The sequence below is a fragment of the Fringilla coelebs genome (genome assembly GCF_963513975.1).
Source record: "Fringilla coelebs genome assembly, chromosome: Z".
NCBI classification, from domain to species: Eukaryota; Metazoa; Chordata; class Aves; order Passeriformes; family Fringillidae; genus Fringilla; species Fringilla coelebs.
Genome location: NC_140031.1, coordinates 54236970 through 54250807, shown reverse-complemented (window position 1 = coordinate 54250807; position 13838 = coordinate 54236970). Strand labels below are relative to the sequence as shown.

Sequence of the window (13838 nt, the reverse complement as noted above, 5' to 3'; positions counted from 1 at the left end):
AAAGAACTTTGTCTTCAATCCCTCTTGTTCATAGAAAGAGGGCATTAATGTGGAAAACAAACCCCTGGCAGGGATCCTCAGGACAACCTATATGGCAGAATGCAGACAGTATACATTCTCAGCTGATGAAACAAACAGATTTACTCCTCAAAAATTAATTCAAATTGAAGTGGACACCCAAGTTCAGAACCTATGTATTCACAAAAGAAAAAAAGAGGGATTACTACTGAAGTCTCAAGATTTATATCTCTGAAGCAGTGAAGAATTCTGGCTATTTTGTTTAGGTGCACCACAACAAACTCACTAGCCAATGCAAGAAAGGAACAATATAGAAAACACTAAATTAATGCATGATGAATTTAAGACTCATTTAGAAACCCATGCCCCAACTGTCAACTGGTAAAACCAAGCAGGAGTTTACATAGTCACCCACAGACAACTGCCTCAAAAACCAAATAAATATTTTGCAGCTATGCTGTCTCAAACTGAACCACAGAAAGGCAATCTGTGGCTCTTCATGTCCAAGCAATGGCCAGTCAATGCCAGCCCTTCATGCGTTTGAAATATGGTATAATAGTACATTCCTAGCATTAATACAGAATTCTGCTGCAAAAGCCCTTTAGGATCATCAAGCCAAACCACTCTCAGCACTGCCAATCCCACCATTAAACCAGGTACCAAAGCACCATATCTACATGTTTTAAATACCTCCAAGGATGGTGACTCCACCATTTCCTTGGGCAGCCTGTTCCAATGCTTGACAACCCATCTGAGAAAGAAATCTTCCCCAATTTTCAATCTAGATCTCTCCTGGTAGAGTATCAGGCCATTTCATCTTGTCCTGTCACTTGTTTCTTTGGACATTTACTCCCATCTGGCTACACCCTCAAGGTCCCTTGTTTTCCAGGTTAAACACCCCCAACTCCCTCAGCCACTCTGCACAAGACGTGCTCCAGACCCTTCCCTAGCTCTGCTGCCCTTCTCTGGACTGCCTCCAGCACTTCAATTTCCTTTCTGAACTGTGGCCCAGAAATGGACACAGGACTTGAGATGTGGCCTTACCAGCACCCTGTATAGGGGGACTATCCTGCTGGGGTTATCCCTGCTCCTACTGGCCCCACCATTTTTTATACAGGCCAGGATGCCTTCTTCAGGGTACAGCTGGCTTCTATTCACCTGCTATTGACCAGCACGCCCAGGTCCTTTTCTGCTGAGCACCTTTCCAGCCACTCTTTCCCCAGCATGTACCTCTGCCTGGGATTACTGTAATGGCAGGACTCAGCACTCAGCCTTGAGGTTTTCATTCAACTACTTTCAGCTTCTCTAGGTCTCTGCAGGACCTTCTCACCCTCCAGCAGGTTTACATTCCTGACCAATGTAGTAGTGTCATCTGTAAACTTACTGAGGCTACACTCAATGCCCTGGTCCAGATCACAGATAAGACCAGTCATCAGCTGAATGTAACCCCCAATTCACCTCCACTCTCCCCTCACACAGCCAGTTTTTTTACCCAGCGAGGAGCGCGCCATTGCAAGCCATGAGCAGCCAGTTTCTCCAGCAGAATGCTGGGGGAAATCATGTCAAAGGCTTCACTAAAGCCCAGGCAGGCAACATCTAGTCTTTCTCTCATGTACTAAGAAGATCACCTTGTCAGAAAAAACCATATGGGTTTAGCAGGACTTGTATTATGTAAACCTGTACTGGCCCACTCCCCTGCTCACCCTGTATATGATTGCAACGTGACTGCGCAAAACTATTTGGTCCATGACCTTCCCCAACACTGAGATCAAGCTGGCAGGCCTGTTGGTTCCCTGGATCTTCCTTCCAGACTTCTTGTAGACAACTACCATGTTTACTTGTATTGGGTCTGGCTGGGAAGGTTCTTTTCCCCGCGGCAGCCCTGACCTTGCTGTGCTGTGTTAGTGACTGGTGAGGTGCTGGTTAGAGAGGAGTGCTTTGGCTACCTCTGAGCAGCCCTGGCCCAGCATCAGCACTGTCTCCCCAAGATTCTGCATCCGCACCACCAGCAGGTTGTGGCTGGGCAAACCCAGTGAGGGGACATGAACAAGACAACTGACCTGAACTGACCAAAGGAATATTCCATACTATACAAAGTCTGCTCTGATATAAAGCTGAAAGGCCACAGTCTATCTTCCAGAAGTCCAAGATGCAGTTCTGCTGATCTGTCTCCTCACTTCTGTAAGAACCAAAAGCTCTGTCATGTGATCTCTGTGCCCAAGACAGCCTCCAACCACCACATCACTCAGCAGCCTTTCTTTGTACACAAGTCCACTGCGGTGCCTGGACCCAAACACCCTTGAAAGCCAAAAGCCTGGTCCTTCCCGGGTAGTAGCTCTGCTGGTATTTTTTTTTCCATAGTGCCAAGTATCTTAAACATAACATTTTCATAATAAACTGTGACCAAGACAGCCACTAATCTTTATTTCACCCATCAGACTATCGTTAGTTGCAAACAATGGACTTAGGAATGGACCTTTATCAAAAGCAACCTTCTATGTAATTTAGGACCTTGACAAGCCTTTGGAGTGCACCCACGCAAACTTTCTGAAGGACAGCAAGGACAAGTTCAGCATCCTGCAACTGACCCAGGGCAACCACCAGTCTAAGTACAGACTGGTGGGTGAAGGGTTTGAGACCAGAGAAGGACTTGGGGATACTGATGAATGAAAAATTAGACATGACATAGAAATGTACACTCAGCCACAAAGCCAACCATGTCCTGGGCTGCATCAAAAGCAGCCTGGGCAGCAGGGTGAGGGAGGGGATTCTGCCCTACTGCTCTGGTGAGACTGCACTGCAGTGCTATGTCCAGCTCTGGGGTCCCCAGCAAGAGAAACACTTGCAACCTGTTAGAGAAGGTCCAGAGAAGGCAACTAAAATCAACAGAGGATGAGAACACCCCTCCTGTAAGGAAAGGCTGAGTATAGGGTTTTTTCAGCCCGGAGAAAAGACGATTCTGGCAATACCTGTGTTTTATGTTGCTTTCAAAACTTGCAATATAAAACACAGAGACTTTTACCAAGGCCTGAGACAGAACAAGAAATTACAGATTAAACTGAAAGAAGGCAGATTTAGACTGGATGTAAGGAACACCTTTTTTTCCACGGACAAGCAACTGGAGCAAGTTGCCCAAAGAAGCTGTGTATACCCAACCCTTAGAAACACTCAAAGTCAGGCTGGATGGGGCTTTGAGCAACCTGATCCAGTGAAACATTCCCACACTTACATTAGGAGGGGGTAGTAGGGGGACAAAACATGTCTTTTTCATGCACTTCCTAGACCCCTTCAGGTCTTTTATAAAGTGGCACAGGCAGCATAAACTTTAATCCATGAGTAGCTTTCAAATGTGTGCATTGAGGTCTCCTCACTCCGTTGCTGTTATCAGGTCTATTAAAGCATGTACCAGTAACATCTGTTAAGTAAGCAAACACAACTGTAAGTGAAGATAGCATTATGAGAATCATGCTTTCAAATTCATTCCCATTGAAAGAGAGATTAGATTTGTTCAGCACATCCTAAAACATTATTTCATCTAAGACTGTAGGAAAAGGGGGGAAAAAGGCAAATTTTAAAAAACTATCTTTATTTTTTTCTTACATTTAAACAGGGATGTATTTCAGTTTTAGACATCCAGCCATTGTTTACTTCATTACTGTAGACAGGAAGAAAAAGTATATAAATGCAAATCATACTGGCATACCTACATTAGTGCCGACTGCTTTGCTAGAAGAAAGCCTTCTTCTGTATTAAAATCAAGCACTTAAAATGCTGAAAAGCTAGTGCCTTGCTAATCATTTCAGCAAATAAACAGCTTTTATATATTCAACTATTGCAAGTCCATAATATTCACACTGTCTTGTTATGGAGTTCAGATCATACAAACACTGCAGAGATTAAAAACCTCCAAGAATAAAACTCACCAGAGTGTGAGAAATACACATACCACATGTACAAGCAACAGATTTGGTCAAGTACTACAAAGAAGGATGTGTTTTCATAAGAGAATGGTCAAGTGACCTACTTCTCAGCTCAAATAAAAACAAAGAAATAACTTTAAGAGACTGAAATAATCAGTAACACACTCTGGTGGAGTGGAAACTTACGACCTGTTACACAGTGTGTTTTTGTAGGCCAAGTTCAGGTTTTCTAAAACAAAAACTTAAGAGCATGAACAGTAATAATGACAAAGATTGAAGTATACATTTGAGCACATAATCCAAACAACAAAATACAATTTTGGCTCTTAATGAAAAATAAATTACAAAATAAAATTTAAATCCTTGTAAATGCAATGATTAATTCAAAGGTGTACCTTTGCTTTTATATACATTTAAAATGCTACCACAAAACAGATGAAAAATAAATAAGTGTGCCAGAAGACATTTGTGGACAGAAAAAAGATGCTACTTAGCTCTAGAAGAATTCTAAAGAAAAAGAGATAATCTGTGTTTTGGTCAATAAACCTGTCTAGTCACTTCCACCTTCCACAGCCCTTCTTCAAAAGTGGCAGTTAAACACGAAAAAAACCAGAACTCTGTCACTATGGCTTCAAAAGAAGCATATCTTTTCTGAAGAAGAAAATACAAAATGGGCTGTCTTGCCTACAGAACTGTTGGTTTGTTCATATTGCAAGCACTTCATCGAACTGTAGAGAATATGTCACATCCTTGCCATCTTATGATACTAGTGACCCTACACTGCATGACAAGAAAATTTCAGGAAAAAAAAAGGCAGGAAATTTGGGGTGCTCTGGGCTAGTATGCAGTGAAGGCAGAAGTCTAACTCACTTCCATTGCATTTATTTTCTAAATTAAAGAGCAAAATAGTACACCTCTAACTTTACATGGCACATCCATATTTTCAAGTTAAAGATGCTGTAAATCATCAACTACCTTAGTGAACATACAGGCTTTCATACTTGTTCTGCTTTAACCAGAGTCAGTATTTGCTCTGTAGAGCTCTTTTGAAGGTAATTTGATCTTGTTAACATTACCAGATGTACAACTTAAATTATACAAACATTTGCATTCTTGCACAAACACTCTTATAATTTCTACCGTACTGCAATATTCATTGTAGGCAAAATAAAAGCAGGTTTTCAAACCAAAAGGGTATTGGAAATACTTTCTGTTAGTAGCACCAGCATTTTGACAACTGTCAACAGTTAAACCAGCATCCCCAGTATCTCTAGACAGTGGCAATTTGACTGGAGTAACAATTTGACTAACCAGTAATACTGAGGCAAAAGAAGAAAAACAATGCAAGTGTCATAAAATAAATCCTAAGATTTTATTATTTTGCATTATGGTTGTGTACCTGTATTTTTCTTCTTCATTTTTGAAGAAAACTACTTTAGATACACTGCTACAAACTCAAATAACTGATTTATGACATCTGTCTTCATCTAAGACACTGCTACTACTTCCTAGGGAAGAAGAAATACTTCTCAAGTTCAGTTTTGCCCAGGATACTGTTCATTTTCTATCATTTCATTGTTCCATATGTTGATGGTCGAAGAAGCACTCCTATTTGACAATATCTTAAAGCTTTCAGAACAGATGAATTAAAGAAACCGAAGATGGATGCAAAACAACCAAATCAAACCACAGAGGTATGGTATTGTTTCTCAGAGAGTCTCCAGAAAATGTGTTTACTATGGAGGTTTTTGCTTTGGGTTTTGTTGTTGTTTTTTTAAGATCACAATACGACAGTTGAACAAATAAGCTTTTTTCCGTGTTCTGTTTGGTTCTAGTCATTTGTTGCGCTGGATGGTTTTCCTTTTCCTCCGCTTGAAGAAGCAGCAGCACCTGCAAGTAACATGAATTACATATGATATAAAAGAAACCACAAAACAAAACTATTTACTCTGTCTCATTTGAAGTACATAACTCAGGTATAGCCAGCACCACGAGGAACTCAAGATCTATTGCAGGCAATTGATTTATTAGAAAAAGAAACTGAAGTAGAGATATTTTTGACATATTTCACCTTTTTTGGTAAAAAGTATCAAACTAAAGCTATAATGCAAGTAGCTATTAAGCTTGCAGTATTGATGAGAGTACTAAAAACACAGGTATTATAGGCTGACTTAAAAAGGCATTTGTAAGAATAAAGACTATTCCATTACCTGAGTACTCTTTCATATTAACTGGCAATATGCCAAGTGGAAGCTTGTGCTTAATGACTGTGTTGCCTAAACTGTGCACTTAAGACACTATTGTTGCTAAAACAAGAAAACAATTTGAGCTTCCCTTGTCAACCAGAACTTAGAAAAACTTTCTCCAAGGATATTCCACAGGACATTTTAGAAGAAAATTCTAATGAACAACACAATTTATGTTCAGACTCAGTGCTGTGATAATAAATACTCCAGTGAAAAATTACAGCTTAAATATAAAGAACTCTGATACTCACTCTTCTGCTTTATTGAATACTACATGAATGAAACTAACTGGCAAACACTGTGAATTTCACTTAGCAAATAGAGACAATCTGAAAGTACCTGAAAGAACACTACAAAAGGAAAAAGAGTTGGAGGGAGGTAGATATAGATAATATACAGAAGGACTGCAGAAGTCCAAGAAGTACTTTTGAAAATAAACTAAAGAGGAAAACAACAAAAAACACACACAAACAAAATTCATTTAAATTGCACTGTTAAGCTTATTTTAAGCAATTCCCAGGTCCTGAACACCACCTTTAAAAATAAAGCTTCACAGAAAGTGTTCACAATGTGTGTGACCAAAACTGAACATGCAAGCTGTCTACTCTAATAGAGCTTGTCCCTTTGAGTTCTTGTCCCTTTGAATTCTCACTTGCAGCTCTATACACTGATGAGTCTTAAAACTATAAAGTACAGCAGTAGTGAAAAAATAAATGTACTGCATCAATAGCCTTGATCGGTAAATCCTCAAGTCCACCAAGTATTTTCTATCACTAAAATTCAAAGCGAATCCAGATGATTTAGTTTGGAACAGGGGAAATGGGGAAAGCATTTAAAAATCAGGGGGAATTAGGGTCTAAAAATAAGGTTCTACAGGGAGGTGAGAACAACATCCAAAGTAAGGGGAGACAGAAGTTACCTTCTCAAAATATCCAAGGCACCCTGTTGCTCAGTCACTGAAAAAGTAGCAGTGGGCAGAGGCAGACCAGAACTGCTCTGAAAGTTACATAACTTTCAGTAGAAAAAAACATTGGTTATTGATGAAGAGGAAGCCCAAAATTAAAATTCAGTAGGGGAAACTACAAAGATAAGTATTTTTACAGCTAGCAGAAGTATCATACTGTATTTACGAAATTTGAAGTAGTTCTTAAAGAAGAAATATAATTGGTTTAGAAGGGTAGAAAACTACTAACCGTTTTTTTAACATCTGCCTATAACCACTAACATTAATTATCACTTAAGCTTTGAATTTACTTGTAGATGTTTGAATCCCAATTTAGTTTAATTCCTTTTTCACCCCAAGTATTTTATATATGTATATGCTATCTATCAAAGCAAAGCAGTGCTCCTCCCTTTCATTATGAATTATCCTATGATCCTGTAGATGAGGAAATCCTACCCTCAACTGTGATGGTAAATCACTTTTATACTTGCTCAAGATTAGCATGCCTTAGCGAAAGCCCACAGAAAAATTCTGTCTTGATTTATAACATTAGCATATACAGAACCCAGGTTACATAAGTAACTGTAGGAAGATGGAATACAGCAGACAATTTATATTCTAGAACAGCTATCCAGAGTTTCAATTCTTCACTCTTGAAATAAACTTTACTTATATGGATCACAGCCCAAGCAGATCAGACTTCTTAAACATTTAAGACTACTTGGATCCTCTTTGCAGTTCAAGGACACTTTAGATTTTCTTGCTTTTTCTATTAGAAAATTTTAACTCATCTTTGCTGCAAATCTCATACTGCTTTTTATTCCTTCTTCTACTTCTCTGTCAAACAGAGAAAAAGGGCACCATGCAATGGTAAATTCAACAGTTCTATTTTTAAGCAACAGAAAGCACTGCTTTTTTAGTCCTCTGGAGTTTGTGTAATACTACTATAATGAGTATAATTTCCATTACCAGTTCTTTTGTTTGGTTTTTTTTAAACTATAAAAACTATTCAACTGTACTTCAATTTGAGGAGAAATCACTAAATGCTGAAATCTTTTATTTAGTGTGGAAAAATAAATATCTTAATAATATATAACATACATAAAAAGGACTAAAGGAATGCAAATTCCATGATGAATTGTAAACCATAGTACTGCTTTGGAAATCTGAACTGAAGTACACTTAAAAGCTGATTTTTAAATTTAGTAGTGCTAGACTTCAAACTGGCTTCCAAGGCCAAATAAATGCAATTTTAAATATGCACCTTTAAATGGGATTATGATAGAACAGACTCTATTGCCTGACAATAAATTTTCAGAAAGAAACATAACCCTGAGTCAGAGATTCACAGTGCAGAATCTCTCAATGAATATAATTTGCAACAGAAATGTAGACTTGTTCTTCAGCATACTGTCGCTAGAGGGTGTTATTGTCACTTACACATAATACAGATATTAGACTGCTTAGAGCTATATTTAAAGCTATAGATAGGTGCATTATTAAGGGCTATTAAACCACAAATTTATATACTATTCAATATGCATGAAAAATACAGAAGAGTAAGTTTTAATAATATCTTCTTCTAGGAATGGATTTTTTTAAAATAGAGTATTTAATGACTGCTAACATTCATCTAGAGTTTATGTAACATTTCTAGAGTTGGCAGTATAACAACAAACTATAAGTGCAAAAAACACTGCACTTTTCCTGTATAATTTAAAGTGTTGTTTGAGGTATTACTTGAGGTAGCAATCTCAGCATTATGGTTTTGAACAGTTTTTGTCCTTCCTAAGACATTATTATATCTTTTTTCCAGTTAAATACCCTTCCTTCCAGTTGAACACTGCCTTGGGCCAAAATTCTAAAGCAACTTAATTTGTCATTTGTGTTTAGACAGCTATGCTTTTATATTTGCCATCAAGCATGTGGCAGGCATGTGGCAGTATTAGTAATGAGTGTTTAAATTGGCAAAAAAGATGCAAGATGCAAAAAGGACAGATCATATAATCACTTCCTGTTTGCCCTTCTCTGCCTCCCCACAGAAGAGCCTTTTGGTCATCCAAATCACACATGCTTCATTGAAGCAACTGTTCTGATGGCTAGCAAACAGGAAAGACAGGTTAATTGCTCAGTGATACTTGAAAGAGCATCTGTAGAAGATTATAGATAGATCTGCAGATCCCCAAGGGTCAAGGCAGCACAGTGATCAGGTTAGTTTTCTCCTTGCTTTACAACTTCAGTAAGTAACAACTGAAATAGGACAGAAAGTAACTTTTCTAAAAACCCAAACTAACAAAAATGAGCAAACCAACAACTCCCTCCACCCCCAACACTCACAAACAAAAAAGCAAACCCACCAAAATTCCCAAAACACAACACCCACTGCTAAGTCATGCTAGCTGCATACCCAGCATGAAAATGACATGGCATAAGATTTAGAATATATACTGCATGTGAGTAGATATATAATTATTGAACAATGAAATGTTTGGTTAAATGTTGGTTATATGTCCCAAACCAACAAAATCATTACAGAATTAAAAAACCCCAAACTTATCCTTTCTGATTTACAGGATTTCACTGAAATGGTAGCAGAAGCTCTAATATTCACCTAAATTACACTCGTGTTCATAGTTAAAATCATATATAGTGGGACAATCCCACATGAGGGGAACCCTTTTAAAAATCTTTTAAAAGAAGATATAGTCATGCTAAGTTTCTAAAACTTAGAAAACATCCAAAACAAAGAATGAAGCATTTCTAAATAAGATTCAAGTTTGTCTTTTCAGAGTATGAGGAAACATTACAACAGAAGATATGAGCAAGAGAGGTTAGCTTTGTTCATACTTTCAGGTGGAAATAAGATTATGCAAGAGGCACAAAGTTAGAGTCTTTTGAGAAAACAAAATCTCCTTAGAACAAAAAATATCCATGTCACAAACATGAAGGATACTAGTAATTCCATTCCCTTAACCTGTTCCACAGTGTAAAATTGATAAACAAATGTTTGAATGCGCCACAAGTCCTTTTGACATTAGGCTTGTAATTACGATGTTAAAATGTAAAATTGAAATGTTCTAACTTGCTCCTTCTGAAAAAATATGTGTACCTATGCGTTGATGTTTGATAGCAAAGCTGGAGAGGGGGTGAGGGTGAGTGAGTGCACATGTATGTTAATTAACAGCTAAAATATAAAACAACTTCAAAATATAAAAAACTACCCCCAGAAAAACCTCTAGTCACTGAGGAAACTTGAGTTTAAACAGACAGTGCTGAAACATTAATTTGAGTGTTATATACCCAAAACCAAGAAAATTAGTCTAAAGAGTAGGACACTGAGATGAGTCATTTTGTCTGTAACCAAACCAATTAAGACTAGGCCAAAATGGTGAGGGATAGCATTTTTATCCATTATGTATTCATATCAGAAAAAGTGAACTCCTACATTTCTCAAGCAGCTGAGCATCTTGGCTCCTCAGAATTCTCTTAACTTTCCACAGATAGATTTTATTTAGTTCCCTACGTAAAACAGGGAACTAATAATGGGTTTAATTGTGCTAATCAATACTCAAAGTACAAGAAATTTGATCTTTTTCTGTGTGTACATGAGCTGAGCATAAGGAAGATTATCACTGTGCTTATTTGAAGAGAGGGGACAGGGAATTTAGCTATGGGCAAGGCTATCAATATTCTTGCCCCTTCGCTTTTTTTTTTTGTTTCCAAAAAAAATAAATATATATATATATATCAGAGAACTGATAGATTTTTTACAGTAAAAAATACCATACTCCACAAAGATGGCAGTAAAGAATTTAGTTTTTCTTGGTGCTCACAGAAAGCCAGTGGAAAAATGTGGCCCTACAGACACCTCGATTCAAAATTATTATTTACACATGCAAATAAAGCTTGCCTACCAGAACCAGAACTTGCGGAACATTTGCTTCCAAAAAAAAATTCACTTTGAGAAATTTCCCTTTTCTCTAAAGTCAGGAAAATGGGTTCTAGAAAAATTGCTGCTAGTGAATTGCTCTTCTACTAATGTATCCTTCATACCTGTGTGCCTTCATTTGATGATAAACTAGATCCATACCCTTGTAAAATCCTATTTCAAGCACAATCATAAAATGAAACATGTTGGAATTCAGACTACCTTTAGCTGCCAAGAATATTCTTCTGTACTATTTTTCAAGTCTAAGTTTACTACTCAAATGCATAAATATTAGTTGTCCATCCGATGGTAACAGATCTTAATATTTTTCCTTTTCATTACACTGGATGTAATTAAGAATTAAGGAACTCTGAAGTTATGTTTTAGTGATTAGTTAGAAAGTTGTCACAGACTAACACTTCGGTTAATAGTTTGTTTACACAGATAACTGGAAAAGTTCAAACATTTGCTAGCAATTATTACTCATTCATGCAAGTTATTTTCCAGATGTTAATACACTAGCTGAATGCTACAATATTTGAAAAGAATGCTTTCCCCTTTCAAACAGAATAGAAAATAAGAAAAAATATTCTAGTACCCATTAAAAAAGTTGATATAAAGTACATAACAAGCTACACAACTTAAAAGCAAGCAGGCTTTGAAGCAGGCAGAACAGCTCCTGAAGGTGGCCTTTTGTAAAAACAGTTAATTGTTTCACAGAATTAAAATGTATTTTGTCATTTCTAAATAGATATTTCAAGTTTTCTGAAATTAGTTTTAAACCAAATAAAAAGAACTAAGCTCCTGGGGCTATTTCTGCCTGCCTGTGCTGAATAACTCACCACATGTTCAACACTTTCTGGCAGCTATACAGAAAGAGAGTAAAGAAAAAAAAAGAATCAGAATACAGTATTTTGCATCTTCCATGCATGGTAGTCAGAACACTATCTTAAAATAAATATTTCAAAATGAGGTAAATTGTGAAATCAAAAATGCATGCACTTCTCTAGCCAGCATAGCAAGACATGTCATTCAAGGCTTAGGCTAAAAAAGCACAAGCTATAGGAACTCTACTATTTAGAAACTTAAAGAAAAAATTAAGTATAGCACTGTGGTTTTGCTCCTCACCAACAGCTAATCAGTTCAGACAACATTTTCTGAAAAACTGTATTAAATAATATTGAAGCAGCTGAGCACAAAAGATCCAAAGAATATAAAAAGAAGGACATACTTTGTTTCATCCATTACTTCTACTTCTGCAGGAGCTGTGATGGGTGCATTTGAACGGCCTGCAGTTGGATCATCTGTGTTCAGTTCTCCATTTGTTGAGCTTACTACCTGAAATCAGAAGAAAGACCCGAAATTACATTAGTGCCAGACATACATTTGTTAATTCCTAAGGTTCCAATGCAACTTAAAGAACTAGTATTTTTTTTTATTTCCATATTTACTTTTATTCCAGTAACAGTATTTTCTCCAGGTTCTATTCTGGCATCCCTGTGCTCTGGTAACTTTCCTTTCATATCTATTAGTGGAACTAACCTCTACAATGAACTCAAAGTGAGTGGATGAAGCAAAGCAACTCTGTAGATGCCATTTAGTGAATATGAAGGTCTGATTCACTTGTATCTCAAAGGACACTCACCAAAAAAGGGGAAGACTAAGGCTGTCTTTTAGACCTAAGAGTATAGATGGTGTCTGATTTTTAGGACATGAAAACAACTACTGCCAAAAAAATTAATAAAAATTAATCTTCTTTCCTATTAGTTTACCATGAAATTTCTATGTAAATTGTTCAAGTCACCATGAAAGCTGTGGTTCTCTGGGAATATTTATTCGGACTTTAAACCAAGTGGAACCCAATATTCCCTCTCTCAGTTCCTGTCAGCTCTCCTACAGGACAAATGGAGCCATTCCAGAGGCCTCTCCATTATCCACCCCACAGAATACAAAGAGGAAGATGGTTAACTGGCTGTAGACAAGTGTCTACCTGATCAGAGCTGCTGACAGTGCTAATTGACCCATTAAAGAGTTGACTTGGCAACATGGAGAGGTCTACTAGCTATTAAATAGCAGCAACTGCTTGGCAAGCTAACAAGCACAAAAATGTAATTCTGGACAAATAATATAAAAGCTTGCAGAAAACATCTGTAAACAATAAATCAGCTATAGAGACTAAGAGTAGTCTGTAATTCAAGATTATTACGAGTTGTTGCCTGATGGTCAGAGATTAAGGTAGATGAAAGGAGAGGGAAGGAAAATCACTACCATAACATTATTTCCCTCACTCTTCCAAGCTTTCCTCTTATTATAGCAGTTATGCCTCATCTATTTATAACCAGAGCTAAGAGCCTAGCCTATTGAGGTTTGTTTTGTAGCTCCTATTCTAACTAAGTACTGCATCTCAGAAGTTTGCTGCACTCAAAGCATTTTCCATGCCCTTTGCCAACATCAGGCCAAGTTTTCTCCTTTTTCAGATTTCACTAAAATAGGAACCACTGCTAAAAAAACCCTGCAGGCTCATAACAAAATAAAAGATATGTGAGATTGCAGAAATCTAACTACTTAAATTTTAGTCAATATAACTGAAGGAATTATGAGAGACTGGACTTTATTCCTGGAGTGATAAGTAAATCAATGGAGCTTCTACTAGGTGTCTTAAGCTTAGCTTGGTATCATTGGGCATGACAGAAACACTTTACATTCAGTGGCAGAAATAGGTAGGAATTGTACTTTATCAAACCTTAAGATAGTGAGGCAGGCATCCTGAACCAAATATCCTG

The 13838-nt window shown here is 37.3% G+C and overlaps 1 protein-coding gene across 6 annotated transcripts in view; it reads right to left on the bottom strand.

Annotated features, from left to right (window-relative positions):
• Positions 1–3643: 3643 nt before the first annotated feature.
• CSNK1G3 (casein kinase 1 gamma 3) overlaps positions 3644–13838 on the bottom strand; it is a 71324-nt gene continuing 61129 nt past the window's right edge. For 4 of the 6 annotated variants that reach the window (XM_084224524.1, XM_084224528.1, XM_084224525.1 and 1 more), the window contains 4 exons: positions 12287–12393; positions 11898–11921; positions 7104–7195; positions 3644–5828 (listed from right to left, as the gene is read on the bottom strand). In XM_084224524.1, the coding sequence (XP_084080650.1) occupies positions 7138–7195; positions 11898–11921; positions 12287–12393 (189 nt within the window). In that variant the 3' untranslated portion in view covers positions 3644–5828; positions 7104–7137. The remainder of the gene's footprint in view (positions 5829–7103; positions 7196–11897; positions 11922–12286; positions 12394–13838) is intronic. The other 2 variants (XM_084224526.1, XM_084224527.1) reach the window with 2 other exon arrangements.